The following is a 25,628-nucleotide window of genomic DNA, read 5'->3' on the forward strand; positions in this document are numbered from 1 at the left end:
CATATGAAGCTTGCTATGAATGAATGGTTGAAAGCCCGGGTACAAGACAGTACCCTCCTTCACTGCTTGCTCTCTGGAAGTTTCTTGGATGAAGCCACTCCTGATGTTGCTTTCTTGGATTTCTAGAGGCACCTGCAAAACTCAGAGGGAATCCTAGAGTCCAGCCAGGCTCTGCAAGGCAGTGATTCCATGGAGAGTTGAGTTATACTCTATAGGCAGTGACTAAACTGACAAAATGCCAGGCATGGATAGGAACTTGAGGCTTGACCTCCTCAGGTGATTTTGTCTGCTCACAGGAAGTGTTCCTCTTGGGAAGTGAACACCGTATATGGAAGATGTTTCTAGGGAGTAACCTAGGGGGCTTCAGGGGATTCAGTTGAACATAATCTAATTGAAAGTAAGTTAATGGAAAACAGTTTGAACACAAAACATTCATTTGCCTGAATGCCTCAGCTCTGGTGCCACATTGAGGCATTTCCAGGGCACCACCTTTAGCCTCTAGCCTTGCTGTTCCATGGTTCCCTCAAGAATGTGCACATCCAAGGCTTTTCTCAGATGGTGTCTCCTCAGAGAGGCCTTCTTTGACCAGCGTACCTACAGAGCAGCCGTACCATGAACCCAGTTTTGTTTTTCTTCATATTTTATCATTACAAGATAATGTCCATTTGGGAAGTTATTTGTTCATGTCCCTCTACACTAAGCTTCAGGAGGCCAAGGCACACTGCCTCGTACAAGATCAGGCATAGAGTAAATACTAGTAAGTATTTGTTGGAAGAATGAAAGGCTGTCACAGTGGCAACACAGTATGGGGGAGGAATCATGGCCTTTACAGAGAGTGAGATCTGGATTCTAGCTAAGGTACATGGATTTAGTCGAACTCAGGTCTCTGAGCAAGTTTCCTTCTCTGTCAAATGGGGATGGCAATAATTATCTTGCAGGGTTCTTGTGAGGATTATACAATATGGCCTATACAACCTGTTGGATGTACACAGGAGGAGATCCACAAATGGTCGCTTTTATTGTTCCTAGAATGTCCCAGAGCCACAAAATTGGAAGTTGCCATGTTATCTCTCCAGTGCCAGAATTCCATAACCAGACACTTTTGTGGGCCATTCTTTTGGCCCGGAACTGCAGGACCGAGCACCCAGGCTGGGATCCCCCACCCCACGAACAAGCTGTATTATTACTTATGGAGAAGCAGGTTTTGTTTAGCCAGGAAGCCATGCAGATGAACAGGTGACAACTAATACAAGGTGTATCATTTTTTAAAAGCATGTGACCATAAGGATATTTTTACAAGTATAAAAATGGGGGGAGGGAGTCTGAGAAATTTCCAGTTTCTTAAACTACAACCTCTGTAAAATATTGTATTTTTCCCAGAGATGACTATATCCTAATTTTTTAGCTCTAATGAGATATTTCATTCGTCTTTTTGAAATTAATAAAATATTCCACAAATTAAAATTATCTAACTGCAGGGCTCCCTATATTTGGTATGCTGTGATATCTGGCAGGACTGGAATGGTATGTAATGTATGTAAAAAGAATAGAAATTCTGTAGCTATAATTATGCAAGATGTTTCTGGAAAATATTCACTGTGTCTTCTAGCATAGATCTATGTGAATCTGCAATTTTATTATTGTCCTAAGAACAAGAAGATAAGGATGCTTTGACAGGACATAGTTTATCAAAATAATATTAAATGCACAGTTAGAAAGTACTAAAATTGATTTCTAAAAATTGGAATGCCTGAATTATGAAAATCTAGGCAGTTCTGGTACTTAACTGGTCTCTTTCAGGGCCTCTGCCTCAGGTTTTACAGCACAGACTGATCTAGAAAGGATTCACTAGAAAACAATGGCAAGGCTACTTAGCTTTGTGTATCTGATTCTCTCTACTGGTCTCCTACATTTCAATGGTATTGCAAAAGTTGGTTTTCCACCAAGCTGTTTACTGTGAAAGCTGAATGAGATGTTGATGATATGTGTAAGAATAACTAATGGGACTTTTACTTTCAGAGCTCATCAGTACCCTGATGGTTCCAGATGGTTTCCCTGGAAGTTACAGCTCAAGAGAAAAGATGGGGTTTCCTTAAACATACAGAAGCGATTCTGAATAGGATTTATGAAACCAAGGAGGGGGGAAAAAGCTTTTCTGGGTCTTGTTTGCTTCTGTCACACTGCATTTCTCTTTAATCTACTTATGCAGGAAAGAAATCTACTTTGTTTTAATTGAATGATCTCCAAATGAACAGCCATCTAATGGAATAATTTTTTAGTAATTTTAGAATAATTCTATAATGTTCCAATAATATATTGATAGTTTTCTCTCTCTCTTTCTCTTTTTCTCTCTCTTTGTCCTGATGCATTATTTTCATGGTCTTCTGCTTAAGCATTTATTTTTTCTTTCTTTCTTTCTTTTTCTTTCTTTCTTTCTTTCTTTCTTTCTTTCTTTCTTTCTTTCTTTCCTTTCTTTCTTTTTCTCTCTCCCTTTCTTTCTTTCTTTCTTTCTTTCTTTCTTTCTTTCTTCCTTCCTTCCTTCCTTCCTTCCTTCCTTCCTTCCTTTCTTTCTTTCTTTCTTTCTTTCTTTCTTTTTTTCTTTCTTTTTCTTCTTCTTTTTTTTTTAAGTAGGCTCCATGCCCAACATGGGGCTTGAACCCACGACCCTGAGATCAAGAGTTGGATGCTGTAGCAACTGAGCCAGCCAGGTGCCCCCGTTTCAGCACTTTTAATCAAGTTTCCACTAAGTTCTGAGTATGTGTATATGTGACATGTGTGTATGTGTGAGAGAAACAGAGAGGGAGGAAGGAAGAGAGAGGGAGGGAGGGATGGGGGAGGGAGAGGGAGAAAGATGGGTGAAAGTGAGGTCCCTGAGTTTTTCCCACTGCTTTACTTCTTGTCATTTTTTTGACCGTGTCGTCAATTAAATAATTCATTTTCAAGATAAATTAATTTTTCTTATGTGCTTTACTAAATTTATCAGATTGTTTGTTTTGAACATGCATGAAAGAATTAATGTTATTTTTGAAAAGTAAAACCATTTTACAGATGAATAGTCAATTGATGCGTTAATATCAACAACATGGATTCATTCTAACATCATATACCTTAAGTCCGTTAAAGCTGGCACACGTCTCTGCTGGTTTCACTGTGGTTCTATTAAAGATTAGCAAACAAGATATATTAGTTGGTACTAATTTAATAATGATATATTGAGATCTGGGGAATTAGCATTTTTTTTTAAAGATTTTATTTATTTATTTGACAGAGATAGAGACAGCCAGCGAGAGAGGGAACACAAGCAGGGGGAGTGGGAGAGGAAGAAGCAGGCTCATAGCGGAGGAGCCTGATGTGGGGCTCGATCCCATAACGCCGGGATCACGCCCTGAGCCGAAGGCAGACGCTTAACTGCTGTGCCACCCAGGCGCCCCGGGAATTAGCATTTTTAAGTAACTTAGACTTTCGCAGCAAGAAAGTATATTTAAAGTATGAGTTAATTTAATTATCAAAATAAATTAATTCTTTGTGATTCTTATTGGAAACTTTTTAAAAAGTATTTGTTTATTTATTTTTTGAGAGAGAGAGAGAGAGCTGGTGCAAGTGAGGGAGGGGCAGAGGGAGACTCTCAAGCAGACTCCCTGTTGAGCGTGGAGCCAGAGCTGGGGCTTGACTTCACGACCCTCAGCCGATACCCAGTCAGACACTTAATTGACTGAGCCACCGAGGCGCCCCTGGAAACTATTTTAAATGGGTCATTCCATAATAAAACCAAGGCAGTTTAAAGAACACATTTGTGTAAAATTTTGCTTAGATAAACAAAAAATTATTGAGAATAGCAGCAGAGAAACCCCAGTTGGGCTCTTTACAAATATTTCACCTGTATTCCAGAAGATATGCCTCTTCAGCTGTCAGTGTCATGAAAAACAAGGACGGACTAAGAAACTGTTATGGATGTTGAGGAAGAAGATGTGACAACTAAATATAATATTGTACCCTGGGTAGGATCCTGGAACAGAAAAAAGACATTGGTGTAAAAACTGGTGAACGGGAATAAAGTGTGCTGGTTAGGGAACAGTAACTACTAGAGTGTGTTCCTTGGTCTTGACAAATGAAGCATGGTAGTATAAGGTGTTAGCAGGAGAGGAAACTGGGTGGCAGGTAGAGGGAAATTTCTGTAGTATCTTTATAACTCTTCTGCAAAAAAAAATTTATAAAAACTATTAAAAAATCAAACTGAAGTTTTAAAATTATGTTGCCAAACTTAACTGACATTGGATTCAAATCCCACGAAGCAATGCCAATCTTAACAGCAAAAAAACAATTTATTTTTGTTTTTATTTCTGAAGCAATTTCATATGTTCTCTTTGACCCTTACCAGAGCTTTGTGATGTAAGGAGAGCAAATTAGGAAGGAAAACATTGCCAGTCCAAGGTCTCTTAAAGTTAGGTCAAATTTTTTAAAGTCACAATTTAACTATTTGCCCCTGAGGATTTGAAAGAGGCTACTTTCATCACAGAGTGGAATCTGTCCTATTGTGTTTATTTAGGGGGAGTAAGCATTTAGATTTATTTAGGGAGGTTTCCAGTCTACCAGAGGTCGTTTTGTGCTTTTGAAGTTGCCAGTAAAAGAAAACCTGGCTGAGGACCTGGGAAATGGGAGTGAGGGCCAAGAATATTGGATTTGGGATTTGGGAAACACACTTTTGACCCAGTTGTAAATCCGATTAAATGTCATGATCCAGAATTCATCTCCGTTTGTACCTTCAGCTATTTCCCAATTAAATTGAAATAAGCAAGAACTTGAAATTATGCCAGCTAGCCTTCCCAAAAGTCTTTCAAACCTGATACTGATGAGTGTTCCACAAGTCAATGGTCAAGCCTATTATCAGTACTTGTAAGGGGCCATGGCTATGGGACCATTTGGAACAAAGCTTATGTTTATTACCGTTTATCTTTAGTTTCTTTGTTTTCCTTCCCGAGGGAAAAAAATATTAATTGTCTTCTGGTATATAGATCTTGTTGCCGAGTGATTATGATTTATGTGCACTTTTATGGGCTCGATTAATTCTCTGATAATTCCTCTGTCCCAGAATATCTTGTGAAATCTCTCTCTCAAGAACCAATATCAAGGGGCACCTGGCTGGCTCATTAGGAAGAGCTTGCAACTTTTGATCTTGGGGTTGTAAATTCAAGCCCCACGTTGGGTGTAGAGATTACTTAAAAAAAAAAAAAAAAGAACCAATATCAAGATTATGTTCTCTGACCATAATGCAATACATTTAAATTTAATTAAAAATAGTTTTAAAAATCACAAACTTTGGGGGCGCCTGGGTAGCGCAGTCGTTAAAGCGTCTGCCTTCGGCTCAGGGCGAGATCCCGGCGTGCCGGGATCGAGTCCCACATCGGGCTCCTCTGCTGTGAGCCTGCTTCTTCCTCTCCCACTCCCCCTGCTGTGTTCCCTCTCTCGCTGGCTGTCTCTCTGTCACATAAATAAATAAAATCTTAAAAAAAAAAAAATCACAAGCTTTGGAACCAGGTAACATTCACTTTCTTTTTTAAAAATAATATTCATTTTATAACCCTTGGATTAAAAAAAAATCAAGGGAAGTTATAACGTACTCAAATTGTGGATAGATCTTAACGTAGTGTTGAATGAAAAAAGTAATAACCACAATGAAGAACTTAGCAGTGTTTCTCAAAGTATTTGTGGTAAAGAACCAGTTTTTTAAAATTTCTAAGCAATTACAGACCTATAGATCATAACATGAGATAAAAATAATTACTAGAAAAGTGAAATTTTTTAAAAAATAAGGATGTATCAAATGTAGGCCCTAATATTTATTATTAGATTCCAAAGACATAAAATTACGTTTCAGTGAATATAATTCGAGCAAAGATAATATAGGAAAAAAAGTTTCTACATGCTAATCCTCAATTTTTCTACCGATCTTCACACAGACCAGTAACAAAGAATTTGGGAACCAGTCAGATCTGATTTATAACACAATGCCTTTAATATAACTTAAAAATACATAACACAACAGGTCGACTTGTGATTTATAAGAATGCATACAAATAAACACATCAAATCTATTGGAATGACTGTTTGTTAAGGAGATAGAAGAAAGAAAAGGAAGTTTGAATAAAAGAGAATCAATCAATCAAGAGAGCACCCAGCACAGATGAATGAGAACGGTGTTACCAGGATTATGATTAACTCAACCCCTGCCTCTGAGGAAGACACACACACACACACACACACACACACACACACACAGATATACAAAGTCTTTTCAATATTCTTTGTCTCTTTATTGACCACTTATTATTACCCATCTACTTTATCTCCTCTTACTATCTTTAACTCTTTCCCCGTACTCTTTTCAAGCTACACCAAAATGATAAGAAATCATCAAGGAGGGTGCCGGGGGGGGGGGCAGTTGGTAGTTAAGCATGTGCCTTTGCCTCAGGTCAAGATCCCAGATTCGTAGTCCGGAGCCCTGTGTTGGGGTTGGGGTGGGGGAGGGGGGGTTCCTGCTCAGCGGGGAGCCTGCTTCTCCCTTTCCTTCTGCCCCTTCCCCCAATTGTGCTCTCTCTCTCTCTCTCTCCTCTCTCTCTCAAATAAATAAATAAGATCTTTAAAGAAAGGAAAAGAAATCATAAGGGAGAGATATTTTCTCCAGGGTTAAGTGTGTACTTTGTTTTTCACTCTTATCAACTGAATAAACTAAAGATATGTACCACAAATACCTTGGTTAGTTTATACTAGTTAGAGGGAGTCAAAAAATTTTAGCTCTTGTAATGTTCTCAAGTGTGTTGTCTATACTTATATTCTTCATTTCTCACTCACTTTCAACCCACCCACAAATCTGAAACATAATCTTTATAACTACTAAGCATAAAGGGAATTGGAAAAAAAGCTACAGCCCTTCAGAGGTATATTTTAAAATCTTGATATTTGCTCAGTAAGTGATTACTCCAGCCTGTTGATTAAAGAACTCTGCCTTGTGTTGCATGACCTGAAGTCATGGCGTCAGTACCCCTGTACAAGGACCGTCCTCCCTGGAAGCTCCGCTCCATAGGTTTTTCGAACTGTGGGACCATGCACATCTGCTTTGCGCTTAGCCTTCCTATTCTGCAGTGACCTTAGGTCTTGTTTATCTGGGAAAGGGTTGAGTGAGTTATCTGTGGCTTGAGCTGTGAAGAAAAATAATCTCTCTATGAAGACTCAAACTCTGTTTCACTTAAAAGTAGATTTTTTTAAGTTTATCAAGATAATCCTTTCTATTTTTTTTTTTTTTTTTTTTTTTGTGGAGACACGATCCAACTGGGTCTGGAAGTATTTCTCATGCTTTATTTCTTAAACTGTAGCCCTTTGATATTTACCCCTGAATATTAGTAACTAAACAAATAGGTTTTTGTAGCTCATCTGTTTTTCTCTATCTCATTGGGTTTCAAATTTAATACGTACTCATTATAGCAAATCAAATAATACAGAGGTACATAAAGAGACAGTCAGAAGCTCCTCTCTACCAGTCAGCCCCCTGTAGCAATCAGTGCTGGATTATCCAACATGCAGACCACACACATATTCAGGACCCTCACAAAAACAGGGAGCCCCAAAACGTTTTTGAAAAAATGTTATAATTAATATTTTAGAAGAAGCACTGGGCAAGTGATCATGGGAAAAATCAGAAATTTTTGGATTTCTTTGTATTTATTTTGTCGTTTAGTATTAAATTTTACATTAGATTAGTTGGGGGGAATAATCATGTACAAAGAATGTATACATGCCAAGATTGCATTTTATTCAAAATGTATATGCATAAATACTTTTTACATAATTATCACTGTAAAATTGTTTTTATCTCAAAATTTCACTTATTTTGTAATGCTTCCATGTTCATATAGAGATACTATACTCATTACATAATCACTGGATTCGATTCCATTGTACTAATAAATCATCTTGTTTTTCTGTTCTTCCGCTGTTAAATATTTTCTAAATTTTTCACATACTAGACATATGGCTATATTATATTTCTGTACATAGCTGTTTTCTTTTTCAAAAATAATTTTCTTGGGATAAATTACTGAAGTGATCTTATCACAACAGAACTTATGAATATTAATACAACTCTTATCTATAACCAAATTGCTCACCCAGAGGATTTTAAAGATTCACAAAGGGTAGACTGTATGCATTCTGAGTTTAAAAGTAGTTTGAAGCATGATGAGTGGGAGCCGGTAAGGTTGAAGGCAACATGGAGGACAAGGAGATGATTGCCATTATCCTGACAGGAGATGCTGTATGTCCCAACAAAAATGGTGGCCGTGGATACAGAGAAGGAGAAGAATATAACAAATATTTAGCAGCTGACTTTGGCAGGCTTGATGATATGGAGAAGGAAGAATAAGGAAGACTGGAAGATGAGCTGCTGGGTTGTTTGGAACTTGAGAACTGGGTGGACTAGAACAGGCTTGGGAGGAAGGAGGGTACTACTATAGGCAACACAGCCACTATCCAGCACAGTATCTAGTCCAATGAAGGCATTCAGTAAGTGTTAGTTGAATGAATGCTTCATGCATATATAAATGAATGAGTACTACAGTGAATCAAACGTTCTTATCCCAGACCCTCACAGGTATTTGGTTGTATACCTAAGAAGTTGATTTGATGCTTTTAACTCCTTATTAGGGTATTTTAAAATCAGGACTCATGACAACAAGGAAGTGAGAGAATTAGGGAAAAAATTGTGGAAAAGAAGACAATCCAGAGCCAGAGCCGAGGACTATACAATGACCAGATCCTCTGCTCATGAAACCAGTCAATTTCTTTACATGTTTGACGTTGTGCCAACTTACATAGACTTTGCTACTCCTTACAGAAAATTGCCAATTCCTATCCCTGGCTGCTAAAATCTCAATATCCCTGTGTTCAGAATGAAGTTATGGTTCCATTCCGTTCACCTCATCAGTTACCGGGGAGAGACAGAGTGGATTGTTTTCTAAAGCTCACTGTTCTGAATTGCATACAGTCCTCTCAGGGTGCCCACGTCTGGCTACAGGGGTCTGGAGCTAAAAGCTTTTTCTGAGAGAATCCCCAAACAACCTTATAGGTCTGGTTGTACTTTGGGTACTGTGAACCTTGGCTATGTGATTGTGACTTGTGCTTATGTTCTTATACCAAATTTTGTCTCTTAGGTCTAAACCATCTTCTCCTGTATTTGTCTTATATCCCCTGGAGGACAAAAGCCATGATTTCCATTTTCTTTGTAACTCCTTCAGAGTCAAGTATAAGGCTCAGCATAAACTAAGAACTCAGCAACTACTGATGATTGCCCAACTGGAATTACTGAATTGAAGGAAAATGATGGTTTTTAATGATCAAGAAAAAGTACCATGTATCTAGTTTTAGGAAACAAAATGTTTATTGAAATGGCATGTAGATAAATTATCATCAGCATAAAACTGTTAGTGGAGTTCTCAACACTTTACTCTTAAAATGAAGTGAAGCTGTGTTAAGTCCATTGTCCCAAAGGAAAAATATTACATTTCTCTGTTCAGATAAAGTCCTTTAAAAAAAGCAGATCACTTTTGAAATGGTCTTTTAAATGTCTCCAGCCTATGACCAAAACAAAAATAAAAAGATATAATTCTTTCCGTTTAAAAAGAAGAATTAAAGATGAATGACTTGGGGGCAATAAACATGAAAAAAATGCTTAGGCATTTGAAATGCTAGAATTTACTCTGATTTTATTAGTATAAACTAAAATATTTAAGAAATAATACAAACAAATAAATCACCAAGACAAAATGACATGTTATCATTAAAATACAAAATATGGCAACAGTTTTATTATTACATATTTAAGAAATAACCTAAAATGTTATCTTCTTAAATAACAAATTTTAAACAACTCCAAGTTCAGTAATTTGGGAATATAATCCAAAGTGAGTTTTAGTTTCCATGTGAGGCTAAATACTCTTAATAAAAGACTTAAAATTAATAAATATAGTAAGAGAAAATGAAACTTTGGAAAAGTTTCTGGAACTTTGTGGACTAACAGAAATTAACAGTTTAATTCTCAGGGTAAAATGATTTAGTCATATTCTATTTCGACATGGTGTTCTGGTCCAACCTGTTTGGCTCCCCCAAGGTGGTGCTGCTGTCCTTCTCCAATGGCTAATCTGTTGAATGGGATTATCTTCATGGTGGTTTTCTTCATGGAATACCACCGGGATTGCCAAGTGGCCCAAATAATGCCATTATCGTAACCATTAGGAGTAGACGTTTTTGAGTAAGTGCCACCTAAAATAAATTATAGATGTACTTATAATTGCTCTTGAATTTCCTTACCTCAGAAAGTCTATAAAGAATGGCTTATTACAAAATCCATTGTCCCTTATATCAAATTTATAGTTACCTACTACCTGAAAAATCCCTAAAGATTCCTAAAATCCTGATTTACAATTGAAATACATTTATTATGAATCAACCTCTATATCTATATTGTACTTCTTGATCACATCCATACTTAAATGTATTCCTTACGAACAGGGCTAGAACCCCAAATTGCCCCAATCAGTCTCTCTTCCTGAGCTTAGCCATCCTGGAACCAGCTATTATGGACCACCTTTCCCACAAGCAAGTTAGAACGGCAGGAGTCACAATTCCTGATCAGATGACCTTAGGTCATCTAAATACACAATTTCACTGAAGAGTATAGAACTGTTTAGAAAACAGTTCTGGAAAGTTATTTTACATCTCCATTATACAGTGAAGACTACATTGATTTGCCTTCTCCTTGTCCTTGGGCACCAGATCTTACGTAATTTTGTAAAGGATTGTCTGAGTCCAATACTGGAGTGTACCACAGGCAATCAACATTGCTATTCTGAGTCATGTGGATCAAACACCATCCCTGAGAGTATCTTTTAATTACATGGCTTGTAAGTGCAAAGGTATGTTAGGTTTCTTTAAAAAAGAAGAAAAAAAGAATGTTGTGAAAACCAAAGGTAAAATAAATAGCTTGTAAGCGGATTATGGATCATCTATTGGCTAGCACAGTACCCTGAGGAGGTCAGATTGCTTATCTTAATGGATCTTTCAGAATCAGTAGAGCTCCTCCCACATGTAATTGTTGGGTAGTAATAATTGTTTGTCGTAAGTCCAGTGTTTGGAAGTATTCAAGCCTTAGAGCAAACTATAGCTTGCTACCCCCATTCTAAAATAAGTGCCTACACTTTTCAGCCTGGACTCCTTTTCTCTCAAGCTCTCCTGGAACTGTGCCCTTTCATGACTTCCCTGCTCTTAACTCCATTCCTTCAGACACCTGGTCGCTGCTCACTGGTTATACCTGTCACATAGCTCATGGGAAGCTGCGCCAGGCTAATGTGCTCACAAGCATACATATGATCATGTTAGTCCATCCAGATCATACATATGATAAGTATAGAAGAGATACCATAATCCAAAGCTGTGGATTTCTTATAGAGGAGCTGATTCGAGGTATAAGTTTAGTATTATTGGATTCTGGTTTAAAATGAAGAACTATATAATAAGCCCCCAATCTCTTTACTAATTATTTATCGTTTTCTTATATCTATTTTTTACCTTTTATAAAAATATAGACTATACTCTAATTCATATATGTGAGGAAGAAAGCCATACCTTGGTAATAAACTCCATTGAGGTGGCCAGCATGGCATTTGTTCATCCACCAACCAGATCCATCCTGTTCGGCACAGTTTCCTTCGTACTTATCATTGTCATTGTCCCAGGTACTGAACTGCATGCCATTGTGGGATGTGAAAAATTTATCACTAGGGTCATCGCCAAAATCATAGCCATCAAAGGCATCTCCGGCATCTCCACCAATAAAGTAGGCATATGTCAGGCGGTATTTGTCAGCTTCAGGTCCCACCTTGAACATGGCATAGTCTGCAGTACTATAAAGAAGGGAATAGAGACATCGTATCTTGGCCCTCATTAGGGATCTCAATGTCCCCTTTTCCATAGGAAAATTGTTTGGAATTTTTAACTTTGCTTCCTTCATCTGAAATGTGCTCATTGAATCAAATTTTCTGCAAATCTGGCAAGAAGTGACGGTTGTGTGAACCAGTTCAGAACTCATCAACACCAGAATCAGTCTAGAAGCATCTAGAAGAATCAGTCTAGAAGCTTTCAGGGCATCCCAGTGAAAACTAAAAACATCAGCCATTTTAATGCTTTTTGCCTCTAAGATCCTAATATCAAAACCAGGTGTGTGCATGAATCTAATTTCATATTTTCCACCTTTATCTAAGTGTTCAGTATTGGACACACACTGTTATCATAAACCACAGCAAATGACACTGAGTGATCATTCATTAATGCATCAAACTTGAAGGAGCTACAGCTCTATTAGCCACTCGTGGCATCTTGAAGGATGAGGTCCGAAAGGGATTTTTCCTTCCCAGAGCAGTGTGATAGTGACAAGAAGGAGGGTTTCCTGGAGCATTACATGAAAGAAATAGTCCCTGTGTGGCCCACAAAATACAAGCTGTAGGATCAGTGAGAGATTCTTCACTGGGAAAAAGTTGCGACTAAGGGCCAGAATTCTATGGAGTTCAGGAAAGAATGGGCTTTGGTATATGAATAGAAATTCTCAGAAAATATTTAGCCTCTTCCCTAATCTCCAGTACTAGGAAATTGGGAGGTGTTCTCATAAGAGAAAGTCTGCTGACTATGGTACTTTCTGATTAAAAAAAAATTAAAAATACGTGTATGGAGATAATATATTTCATTATTTTATAAACAAAACAAAATGGTTAGATATTTTTTCTGAATTTTAACTAGGAATGCTATGCTCAAACCTCCCAGGTTGCTGTGAGTATAGAGGGGTCTTTATCTCACCAAAGGAACTAGCTGATTTAATTTTAGTGTAGCTCATGGATTGACTGAATGAATTATCATTAAAACACCAGGAAATTTGAAAAGTCTGGATTCACTTTTCAACCAGAATAGTCATTGGAGGAGAGGCTGTAGGGTCAAACTACCTGAGTTCAAATCCAAGTTTTACCATATACCAGCAACGTCACCTTGGGAGCGCTAATCTCTAAAATGAGATTAATAATGGTACCTTCCTCATGAAATAGTTATTTGGATTAGATTAAGTTATAATTTCATGCTCAATGTCTGGTACATATTAAGTGCTCAGTAAATATTAGCTATTAGTCTGTATGTTTCCAGGGTAAGTAGATTACATGCAAACACTCTCCATCCTGGATGGGAACTATCTCTTCGAACTGCCCAAGAGCCAAACTGACTCCTGGGAAAAATGGTCGGATGTGCTCTTTGCATTTGTTAGGCTGTCTTTGCTATTGGCCTATCGATAATTGGAAAGTTCACATTCCAGACAGTGTCTACAACAAAAAAACAGGAGTCCTTTCTAAACAGTACCTGGTTCTGCCATTCCAGTCCTCCAACTGTATTCTTAATGCGTATGGTATGGCCGACTGTGTGCTTATCAAATGAATCTTCTCATTTCCCAGCCAAAATTCTGTGTTTCCAGTAGGAGACAGATGTCCAAATCCTTCTTTATATTGAATCCAGTTTTTCTTGAAATCCAAACTGCCATCAAGTCTCTAAATACACAATTGCATGGACAAAAGGAGAGAGTGGATTATCAGCGCACATAATGAAGATGCTATAAATATCTTGTTGAAAATCTGGATAGTATGATTCCACCATTTACTAAATGAACTTGGGCAAGCTGCCTTAGTTTCCTCATCAGTAAAATTGGAATAACCAATGCCTATTTCTTAGTGTTGTTGCAGGATTACACCAGAGAATTAAGAGAAATACTGAAAAGAGTGTCTGGTACATAGAAAATTCTAAATCAGTGGTAGTTTTAAAAAGGTGTTTAGAGGAAGGACTTCAGAACATCAACTTGCTATTGCTGATTTTTATACTGATGGTGGAATGGTCAACCCATTGCCCCATCTGTGTATGCCAAACAGCACTTCCATCACTCACTCTCTCTGAGCGCCCCCTGCAGGATTAGTTGTAACAGTGATCAAAAATCAACAGAAGCTTAAAGGATCTGCAATGGGCATCTGGGTCTGTCAGAGGCAACAGAGGGCCCTCGTCTTGGAATAGCCCAACTGTATCCTCTGGGGGACTTTGTCTTTTCGTGATGGGCAGCCTTAGGTGTTGAGCTACCTGATGCAAGAGGTCTCTTCTAGTTCTTTGTCATTCTACTGTGGTTATATGCTCTCATGAATCTATAACATCAGCGCCAACATAGTATAGAGTCAAAGCACAGACTGGAACCAGACAGCCTGAGTTCCAATCCTAAGTCTGTTGCTTATTATGTGACCTTGGGCAAGTTGCTGAACCTCTCGTGTTTAAGCTTCCTCCTCTCTAGAGGTAACGATTGTACCTCATAGGAAAATTGGGAAATCGTGAGGATTAATCGAGTTCATGTTCACAAAGTGCTTGCAAAAGTTTCTGGCATAGGGTGGAAGTTTAGCTGAGTGTTTCTGACATACACATGGGGAGGGGAAATACCTTCTGCAGCACTGTCCACCCATTTCCAGTTCCATCAATTTCACAGTAGACCAAGAACTGCTGCTTAGCTTTCAGAGGTTTGAGAAAGTAAAGGCCACTCTCCTTGGCCCCCTTATTGGCAATGTCTTGACAATCTGAAGGAGGTGGAGAAGGAGGAGAAGAAGGAGAATGTTTTACTGTGGTTTGAAATCCTGTTAGACGTTAGACTGTACCAGCCTTCACGCTGAGCTCTTCACAGTGTCGCAAACTACTCACATCCCAAGAAGCATTTTCTTATTTCTCACGTCATCATTCCTTTCAAACTAGTTTTAGCTACTCAAGAAAAGTCTAAGCAATTGAACACTTTAGACTTAATGGCTAAACACTTTCCAAATTATTCCTATATATTCCTAGAAACACTTTCCAAATTATTCTTATACGTTCCTATACATTCTCCTTTGCTTTATATATTTGCTGTGATAAGAATCATCCCAAAACAAACCTTTCACCTACCTTTCCCAGTTGTAGCATGTATTTGTACTGTGTCTCTGCAAGGTTCCTGACACTTCGCTTCAAGCTGGGCTACCTTCTGTTTCAGGTTATTGATCTTTTGGTTATTTGAATTATATATTTCCTGTAAAAATCTACAAGCAGAGGGATAAGATAACAGAGTATTCCTTTCAGAGGAGTAATTCTGTATCTTCTTTACAAAAGACTTTATGTTCTCAAGAAGTACTTCCTGATAAATTACTTCATTCTCAGAAAAATTATAAAATTATGCTACTGAATTGAGATGAATTAAAGGTCTAAGCTTTTGGGAAAGAAACTAACAGAGTCCTTGTCAATAAATGATGTTATCTTAAGCAGTCATCCTGATTTTCTTTTTAAGTAGGCTCCACACCCAGCACGGAGCCCAACATGGGGTTTGAATTCACAACCCTGCAATCAAGACCTGAACAGAGATCAAGAGTGGGCTGCTTAACCAACCGAGCCACTCAGGTGCTGTGGTTATCCAGGTTTTTAACATTCTGCCTAAAGGACAGCGGATAACAACCTACCAAGGGAGGAACCTGGTTAATAGGAAGACCACCTGATGTTTCTTAGGGCAGAATATTCATAGGGAAGGAAAGGTTCTGCTCAGTTATCCACACGGACTGAAGCTATTCCTTTTCACTGTCGGTCTACTGAGGATCTTTTATGGACTTAGTCTGTGACTTACAGGGGAAAGTATCTGGGGCATTATTTTACATAAAATAAAACAAGACACTTTCTCTTTAATGTTTCCATTTACATAGCTTTGGAAAGAGTCTGAGGGAAGTAAAAATCTGTTTCTGTGGTTTCTCAAAGGTTTGCTTGCATATACTTAGAAATGACAGCGAACTATCTACAAAGTATGGGCCGTCGTATCTTTCTTTGAAGTAAAGAAGGATAGACACACTATGTGACCACTTTTTTCTCTCCTGAGCCTTAGAAAATTTCTGCACAATAGCCTCCTTGAGCTTCAATGATGGGCAATAATATGCAAATTATAATGCTAATAATAACCACAAAAATAATAATGGCTTCTGATACCAAACAGAAGGTAGATCCCTTCTGGGTCACTTCAGCCACCATTTATCTCAATTTCCTATGCTACTTTGAGAATAACTGAGGGGAAAAAAAATTGAGGAAGAAACTAAACTGTATCTGAGACCCTATGCTCAGAAAGTCTGTGAGTCCCTGGGAAGCTGTTAACAGAGGCATTTTACTTTCAAGTGAGGAGAGGAGAATACAGGACTCCAGGTTCATTGTGCCATGATCAACACGTTGCTTTACAATGTTTGTTATGCTTGGTATCTTAAAACACGTTTTTTTCTGCACTGCCTTCAATATAATATACTATTGTAGCCAAGATCCTCCTTCTCCCTCTGCTTACTAATTCCCCACCACCGATTTGTTGGCATTTTTATTAAAAGAATTTCATTTTCAACAACGAAATTCCCCTCAGTTTGAATTTATGTTGTAAGTCAAAGATGGGTGAGAGGTGACCACTTTGGTAACTCTGGTCAGAACAGCATTTGAAGACATCTAGAACACCTTTCTCCCATATGATTATTAAAAACCAATGATAACCCAACGCAGTCATAGTGCACTAAAAACTCCTACCTCCACAGTGTTCAAGATGGTCAGGCATAACGCCAGTTGGATTTTGTAAGTGGGGAAAAATAAAAAGGTTACTCCCACTGAAGCTCGGAACATTGAATAAGAACTAAGTCTGCCTTGGAGAGTAAATGAAAACAGAAATGCTTACCGAATATTCGATTCGTGTGATCCAACCAACGCCTCGTATTTTATAATTTCTTCCATCATTTTCTTGGAATCCTTGGTAGCACTCACGATCCTGTCTGTAATATGGGATCAGAGACATAAGAAGAGGTGAGTAAACGCAGCCACTGAAGCAGCAGCAAGAGAACGTCACAAAACAGGGTCTCAGTCAGCGGTGTGTCGTTTCTCACTTGGCTTTGGTGGCTCACTGGGATTATAGGTGACTTGGATTGATTTGATCACTTCTTTGGCTTCTGCGGTTTTGTTTTCAATTCGTCTGAAGAGGTCTTCCAAAGAACGCAGATCATTGTCTACACCAGTTTGGTAAGTGGACAGGAAATCTGCAATCCCACAGGTAGTCGGGCAATAACTACCCTGAGAATACAACCACAGAGTGATCAGAAATCACGATTTAAAAAAAAGACTGCCGAAAATCTACTAATAAAAACAGGTAAAACCTAGACGATTTTTTTTAAAAAAACGTTTAAAAATGCCAAAGGCTAGTTGTGAGAGAATCTCTTCTCTTCCCCTGCCCTTCCCCCCTTCACACACAGTGAGAAACATGAAAACTACTTACAAATCTTTCATCTAAGATGCAGCAGTTGTCTCTGGTAGCAACGTACTGGAGGAGGAAAACACAGACAGGTCACTAGTGTATCATATACTTTCTTACTTTTCAGCTTTCCATGTCACACAACGATGTTCTAGAAACAGCACACTTACTGCCAGGCATGTCGAAGGGAGCAGTAAAAGAGCATAGAGGTAGAGAATTAAACCCTGGCGGTTCAAGGACCAAGTCATGGTGTCGGGGTGCCCTGTCGTGTCAGCACTGTGGCCTCTGGGGTTCCGCTTGTCCCTTTATGTAAGCTCCAAGGACGGCCTGCACCGCCAGTGGCCGGAGCTGATCACGAGGCCTTCTTTCCAGCAAGGCGGGGAGGTCTTTCCCGTCTGTCTTTTTCTTCATCCTGGCTCCCACCCCAGGCTCAGGCAGGTTCCCAGCTTTGGCACACGGGTGTAAGCTCCTCCTTTTTGGCTCAGCTCAAGCTTTCTCCCCTGAACCACACATTCATCTGCGAAGGCTGGTGAAGCATTAGCCCTTGCTGTGCGGAGGGAGGGCGCTGGGAAGCTGTGTGTTGCAACCTCTTCCAGTACGGGGCTGGGAGCAAATAGGAGGGCTGACCTCGACCAGAACAAACCCGCCCCAACCTGAAGATGAAGCCTGGTTCCATAATCCAACTTAGCCCAAGTCCTTTCTTGGCCAAGAGAGGAGGTAACACACCTATTTTTTTTTTTAAAGATTTTATTTATTTATCTGACAGAGAGAGACAGCCAGCGAGAGAGGGCACACAAGCAGGGGGAGTGGGAGAGGAAGAAGCAGGCTCCCAGTGGAGGAGCCTGATGTGGGGCTCGATCCCAGCATGCTGGGATCATGCCCTGAGCTGAAGGCAGACGGTTAACGACTGCACCACCCAGGTGCCTTGCAACACACCTATTTTTAACCTGTGGCTGTGGCAGGAGAAGACTTTGCCTGCCTGGAAGAAGCAGCAGGTCCTAACTGGGCCGTATTCCCAGAAATGCATGAATGACCTGGAAATATATTCTTGCCCCTCTGTGTTGACCATTTTCTTTCTTTTTTTTTTTCTGTTTTTTTTTCCCCATTGAGATGGAATTGATAGATAAAATCACAGTAGTTTCAGGTGTACAACATGCTGACTTGATACTTGTATATAATGCAAAATGATCACCATAATAAGCCTAGTTAACATTGACACGTAGTTACAAAATACATTTTCCCCCTTGCATTGAGAATTTTCGAGATCTGCTCTCTCAGCAACTTTCACATATGCAATGCAGTGTTATTAGCTATAGTCACCATGCAGTACATTATGTCCCCAGGACGGGTTTTAGAACTGGAAGTTTGTGCCTTTTGACCACCTTTACCCGTATGTTGACCACTTTCACAGGCTCTCCATTTGCAGTGAGCGCTGAAGCTCCGTGTCCCTTTGCGTGGAAGAACCAGCTGGTGTGGTACCGTAGCTGCCACAGAGGGAAACGGGAGCCTACTCTGTTTTCCCGGAGGATCCATCTAGTTACTGCAGAGGAAACCCCGGATATAGGGGCTAGGAAACTCCACACCCCGTCTATGTGACTAGAAGCATAGCTGGAGGAAAAGGGCAAAGTGAGATATTGAGGAGGGGCTGTCCCTTTTCACTCTGCCCCTGGAGTTTCCTTGCATGTGGGGAAAGCATGTTTATCTTCACCTCCTATTGATAATTTACAATTGTGCATTACCACTATTATTAATACCTCTGTTTTTATTATCCCTCATTTCCTCCTCTGCAACCAAGCTCACTGCAAATTTTAATTAAATATATTAACGGGAGAAATACACCTGGATTGAAAGAAATACTAACACTTTGCTGTTTGATCCTTACAAAGGAGTATTCATTTTGACTTAAAACAGAGATAAATCCAGAATCATCATAACAAAGTGAATACAACAAAATCAAATGTGTTGCCTTTTCTTTCCCTCTTAATAGCTACCCTCTCTGACTTACCAGTTATTGCCAATCACATACCCTTACCCCCAGCCCATCTTCCTCACCCTCCTTATCTATTCATCTAATTAGTTGTCAACACTTGCAATTAAGACTGTTTTCCCACTGTTACTTCTACTTTCTTCCTATTTTCTATTTTCACGGCCAACACCCTAGAGGAGGCCTTCTTACTTCTTGTCTACACTGCTTGTGTAGACTGCCTGTTAACTGACTTCCCTTCCAACATTCCAGTCATTTCCTATTCCAAACCATTTGTCACACTGTTGACAGATTCCTCTTCCTATAAATGTAGTTCAGATCCTGACATTCACCTGCTCAGAAACCTGTAATGACTTTCTATCTTCCATCGTAGTGAATGTAAACCTAAGAAAAGTCTTTCCTACCTCTGCTGCACTTTCTCTCTTGATTCTGTTTCCTATACCCTGTAGTCCAGCCCGACCGAATTGCCTAGCACCCCCTTAGGATCCACCATCCAGTCCTACCTCTCACATGGTGTTCTTCCTGTTATATGCCATTCTGTCTGCCGGCATGGACTTCAAACCCACTCCTGCATCCTTGGCTGTCAAAATCCTACACGACCTTAAGGCAGTCCTGTTTTATGGTTCCTACCCCTCCAAAACCGAACCCCCAAAGGTGGAGGCCAGCTCTACCTCTTTCATAGCACTTACAGAAATTTTCTGCTATATATATGCATGCTGCAGCCACCTTATTAGATTGTAAACTTAATTTCATGGGTACCGCACCGAGCATAGCACTATTTAATACTCAGTGATGATTTGATGACATTGAATTAAACTGGGCTGAGTGAGAGTAAGCCTTTAAAATTATTCAATTATCTCATTGGCCTGGTGTTAGGACAATTGGGAAGCTATCTGGGGAAAATAATTAAGTGTCACATGTACCTAACTTCTTATGCCAAAAATAAATTCCAGATTAATGGGCGCCTGGGTGACTTAGTCAATTGAGCATCTACCTTCAGCTCAGGAATCCCATATCGGGCTCCCTGCTCAGCAGAGAGACCGTTTCTCCCCCCTCACCCCATGTGTGCTCTCTCTCTCAAATAAATAATAAAGTTTTTTAAAAAATAAATTCCAGACTAAATGAATATTTAAACATAAAAAAGGAAACTACAAAAATACTAGAAAAATAATATGAGAAAAATCATTCATAATACTTGAGTATGGAAGGTCTATTAAATATGACACAAAACCCCAGAAAAGATCGTTGAATTTTGACTACATAAAAAAACCTTCCTAGCCAAACAAAACAAAACGCTACATACAAGAGACAATAGAATATATTCACATGCATGTTAGCATATACACCGAATATCATTTCAAGATGACACACTAGAGTCTACAGAGGTATGGGGTGGAAGGATAAAGGACAAAGTTGGGGAAAAGGCTTCACTTTTTCTGTATAGTCTGTGTCTTTAGAATTTTGAGTCTATGCACATATTACTTCCCCAAAGGACATATAATTAAAACATGTAATTATCGATTATCACAATGATTTAGTTGTTGTATTAGCAACTATTTCTTGATTCTTAAAAATTTAAATATAAAAGACAAAAACATTGCCTTCTAAGGAGTATATAGCCCAATTGAGGAGAATACACATAGGAAGTTGTTAAGAGTTCTGGAGTCCATCTGCCGGGGTTTAAGTCCCACCTCTAGGGGCGCCTGGGTGGCTCACCCATTAAGCGTCATGATCCCATGGTCCTGGGATCGAGCTCCCCATCGGGATCCCTGCTCCGCGGGAAGTCTGCTTCTCCCTCTCCCACTCCCCTTGCTTATGTTCCCTTTTTTGCTGTCTCTCTCTCTGAAATAAATAAATAAAATCTTTAAAAAAAAAAAAGTCTCATCTCTACGACTCACAAGGTATATCGCTCCATACAAGTCACTTAACCTCTCTGAGTCTCAGTATCTATTGATAAAGTAGAAATTGTATTTGTAATATAATGCCTACCTCATAAGATTGTTACCAGGATTCAATGGAATAATGTGCTGAGCACATTGCTTGACTTATAGAAAGTGTTAAGTAAATGCTTATAAGGATTACGAATTACCAAATATTTTCAAGTGAAAATTGGAACTTGTAAAAATAAGTACTTAATTTAATAGAATTCTAAGATTGACCATTATTAGTAGATTTGGTTCATGGGGAACAAGCTTTGTTGTTCAGGCTATAGAAAGTTTTCTTTAATAAATCATCTATTGTAACTAACCGCAGTTTGATTCTGTAATACTCCCTGAAGAAGAAAGCATCTGGTTGTCTGATTTAGATGGAAATTCCACCTAAATTAATTCCACCATTCCAAGATGAAATATGAATGGAACTGGACTGCATGCCTTGTGAGAAGATGTACTTCCTATTAGTAAGAGCGTTCATGCAGAGTGTGTTCCCGCAGAGCATATGGTTACTATGGTTCTCTTTGCTGAAGACCATAAGGTGTTGCTTTGTTGAATTTAAGGTAACAATTCATAACTTTGTGTTAAATTTTATATTTATACACAAACACACACACATATACTCTCATATGCACAAGGTTGATAGACACTTAAATTGAGGAAATTGGACATTCTATCATACCCAATTTTTTTTAAGTAAGGCTCCACACTGGGTGTGGCGCCTAATGTGGGGCTTGAACTCACAACACTGAGATCAAGACCTGAGCTGAAATCAAGAGTCAGACACTTAACTGACTGAACCACCCAGGTGCCTTGTATCATATCCAACTTGAGAAGTATAGTACTTGTATTTCTGGCTTTTACTGACTTGCACTGGATCTGAAATGCATAATCATACTTCTGGAGAAAAGACTTGTTTTTTGCCCCAATCTCAATCAGAATTTTATTAGATAAGACGCTCTTTGGGTCAAGATGACCAACTGCGATTTAGTGGCCTACATTGGCCCTGCATTCAATCTGGTATCTCTTAGGTTTGTTAAATTTTAACTAGTTGTTCTCTCCCACATTTGGGCCATTTTTTTCTCTGATAAATTATAAATGATTAATGAATTCCAGGAAAGAAGAATATTTGTTAAGTCAGATTTCTTCTACTTCTAGATCTGTTTTCTGAGAAAATAGCTTATGTAGTGTTTAAGTCAAAATTATCATTTCATTTAGTTCAAAGCTCAATGGGTCCGTTTCATGAAACAGTAATCTCCCAAACTGCCTATCATCCAACTGTTTGTGTTCTCATTTGAAAATACAACATCTACTGCTAAAAGGTCTTCATATATTGATATTTTGCTTGTGAAACCCTTGTCTGTTTTGTTCATCTCTGCTCCAAAATTGTTTGCTCCATTTTAATTTGATTATTTAGAGTTAATTTAAGACTTTTTTGACCTGGGGACAAATGAAATAGATGTACAGGAATAAAAAAAAAGAGCCACAGATTTTGACCATCTTCTTTATGCTTGATGTCATGCTGTGGTTTAGCTGTTGCCATTTTGTATATTCTCTCATTTAATCCTCATAACAAGCCGAGGAGGCAGATAGTATTATGTGTACCTTCTAAACGAGCAAAGAGGGTCTCTGAGAGGTTGTGACAGCCTATGCAAGGTCACAGTCCCAGAACAGAAATTCAAACCCATGAGCGCAACACCTGAGCTCTTAACCATGACTCTGAATACAATCATGAAGCTCTTCTTAACCTAAGGTGATATTCAGGTACAAGATGTTATTATGAGAATCAAAGTTATGCACTGATGGAATGGGTTCCTAGCGAAGTTTATGGATCAAGAAAAGGAATGTGTGTGCACATATATCTAAGTTGGTGCATGTACAGTTGTATGAACATAGATTTACTTCTATCTTCTCTATCTAATCTGCCTATCTTCTCTGAGTTAGAGACAAAGGTGGCTAGACCGTCTTTTATAGTCTTTCCATAAAAAACCTGGATTTTTATTGTCTTATGATGCTTGAATTTTCAGTCCGATTTTAGGTGGAAGCCTTTTTTCAATGCTGACTATGCTGACAATGATTTAAGTTCAGTAAAAATTGATCAATTGAATTTTCTCTGTAGATTAAAGGAAGATACATCCATTAGGTGGTCCAAGGAAGCTCAAATCAATGCTAATAGTGATATTTCTATTTTTCTAATTAATAAACTATTTTTAGGTACAAGCTAAATTTATAGCCTCCCTCCTCAGTATTGGATTTCCTCGAAGTAGGCAGAAAGAAAATGACCTGTTGACATGTTGAAAACCAATCCAACTGAATTGTAAAAATATCCCATTAAGGGAAACAACTTTGTCAGTGCATGTATTTGCTTTGTTCATAAAAATAGCCCAAGGAAAGTGAAAATGAAAATGGTTTCTTGATAGGCTCTGAACAATGTGCTTTTGGTTTCACTATGTAAATCAAAGTCAGAAAAACAACATGGGACATGCAATATGGAGTTCTCACTGGGGGCTGGGCAGCAGCCACAGGTTGGGTTTTGAGCTTCATAACTTCATCAAGCTCCATCACAAGTATCTATTGGGACATCTGGCCTAGAGGCAGGGGTGTTCAAAAGTGCATAGATGGGATTTTAGAAAAGTGAGCAACTGAGAGAAAGAAGGATTATCCCAAACAGAATTGCATTCATGGCCAAAGATGGTCAAGCAGCAGCCATTTTTAGTACTGCTGGATTTTAAGAAATGTTCTGAGACTGCCCTGAATTGAGACAAATCAATGTTAGATTTAAGTGCCAAACTGGTCTCTATTACTGAGTTCCTGGTTTGTTCCTCTCTATCTTCATGTCATCTACCATTTGAGATCCCTCACCCTATGAAACAATTCTCCCCACTGACTGTGATCAGCAGAAGATAGCAGAAGCAAGTGAGTATGGTTTAAAAAAAAAATGACAAAGGGGCCAAGTAACGTTCACAAAATTATGCTCTAGAGGGACGGGACCTTTTAACCTTCTGAATAGAGAGACTAGCCTGTGGTGAAACGGACAGCACTATGTTTGAGGAGAACTCTGGTCATTTTGTCAAAGAAATTATCTTTGGAGAAAAAAAAATTATATATTCCTAAAGAAGGAGGGGAGGTTGGGAGAATAGGAAATGCTATCAGAGAAACGAAATGATTCATCTTGTCTTGCTTAATGCCCGCATTTGCTCTGACCTTCAATCTTGAATGAGAGTAAGAAAATACTGATTAGACTTGTGTCTCTGTTTTAAATTCTAACTACTGGGGTTAGTTTACTACCTGAATGGGATTGCAGTATAGCCCTTTCAATTCGAAGTTAGGCCCATACAGAATACGCTGTCTATAAAGAGTTAACTTTGTATTGACATTTGAAGGACCTGGCTTCATCCATGAAAGGTGACATACATTACCCTTCTTTAAACGTAGATTGCTGTGTATACTTTACCTTGAGTGGTAGAACAGTGACCTTCCCCTGATAAACAAAGATACGATTTGCAAAAGCCCAAATATTTACTGAATGTTTTGCAAGGAAGACCAGAGTGTAAACTACATTCTTGGTTGATAATTACTGTGCCAGTAGGTTACTGAAAAATGACCTGTCTTCAGGGATAACTAGGAAAAGCTCATCCATAAAGAAACAAAATCAGTCAAAATTCAGAACACTGTGTTTCATCTTTTATAAACAACACAAAGGAAATTCCATTTACCGAGATCCTGGAAACCAATTGTTTACTCATGCATCCCTCTCGGTTGGGGAGCTACCTGATAGTCTCATATCAATACTTCCGGATCTCACCCAATATGCTTTTTTAGGTCAATTTCCCCAGTAGCACTTCATCAATATCGAATACTGCATCATCTCCTAATGGGTATGGAAGGCCGTGCCCTCACACTCCTCTTATCTTCCTGATATGGTAAGCTGCCTCTGGCTCTGACACAGTTATTGTATAGAATTATGCTAGGAAAATTCTCAAAGTAACGCTTAATCAAATATGCACCCCAAAATTTGGTTAGAGAATTAACGCACACTGTCCCGCGATGTTCCTCCACTGGCCGCTCAGACTAAATGTTTATTGAGCATGGACCATTTGCCAGGCCGTCCTTGTTCAGTGCAATGAACAAAACAGTCTGCTGTCAAGAAGTTTACACTCCAGTGGAGAGAAAGAGGCAATAAGCAATATATTATATAATATCCAGTAGTGACAAAGTCTGCAAAAAAAAAATAAAGAAGGGCAAGGGAACCAGAGAGGCGGAGCCCGGGCCAGTTGGGACGGGGTGGCCTGGGAAGCCATTTGTGGTAAGGCCAGGTTTGCTG

General features: G+C 38.9%; 1 protein-coding gene across 1 annotated transcript; it reads right to left on the reverse strand.

Annotated features, from left to right (window-relative positions):
* Positions 1-10,029: 10,029 nt before the first annotated feature.
* Positions 10,030-18,110, reverse strand: FGG (fibrinogen gamma chain). The gene is made up of 9 exons (XM_008685505.2): positions 17,560-18,110; positions 17,414-17,458; positions 17,028-17,211; positions 16,823-16,916; positions 15,046-15,176; positions 14,554-14,687; positions 13,444-13,628; positions 11,674-11,951; positions 10,030-10,311 (listed from the first exon to the last, which is right to left on the reverse strand). The coding sequence occupies exons 1-9, from the start codon at positions 17,635-17,637 to the stop codon at positions 10,103-10,105; spliced, it is 1,338 nt and encodes a 445-aa protein (XP_008683727.1). The 5' UTR covers positions 17,638-18,110; the 3' UTR covers positions 10,030-10,102.
* Positions 18,111-25,628: the final 7,518 nt, after the last annotated feature.

Source organism: Ursus maritimus, unplaced genomic scaffold, assembly GCF_017311325.1.
Source record: "Ursus maritimus isolate PB19 unplaced genomic scaffold, ASM1731132v1 scaffold_11, whole genome shotgun sequence".
In the NCBI taxonomy this organism is placed as follows: domain Eukaryota; kingdom Metazoa; phylum Chordata; class Mammalia; order Carnivora; family Ursidae; genus Ursus; species Ursus maritimus.

Excerpts from the sequence above, each read along its gene's own strand:
- FGG (XM_008685505.2), bottom strand. The coding sequence starts at position 17,637 with ATGACTTGGTCCTTGAACCGCCAGGGTTTAATTCTCTACCTCTATGCT. Across the intron at positions 17,459-17,559 it reads TCCCTTCGACATGCCTGGCA|TACGTTGCTACCAGAGACAA; the intron begins GTAAGTGTGCTG and ends TTCCTCCTCCAG. Across the intron at positions 13,629-14,553 it reads GGTGGACAGTGCTGCAGAAG|AGACTTGATGGCAGTTTGGA; the intron begins GTATTTCCCCTC and ends TTGTGTATTTAG.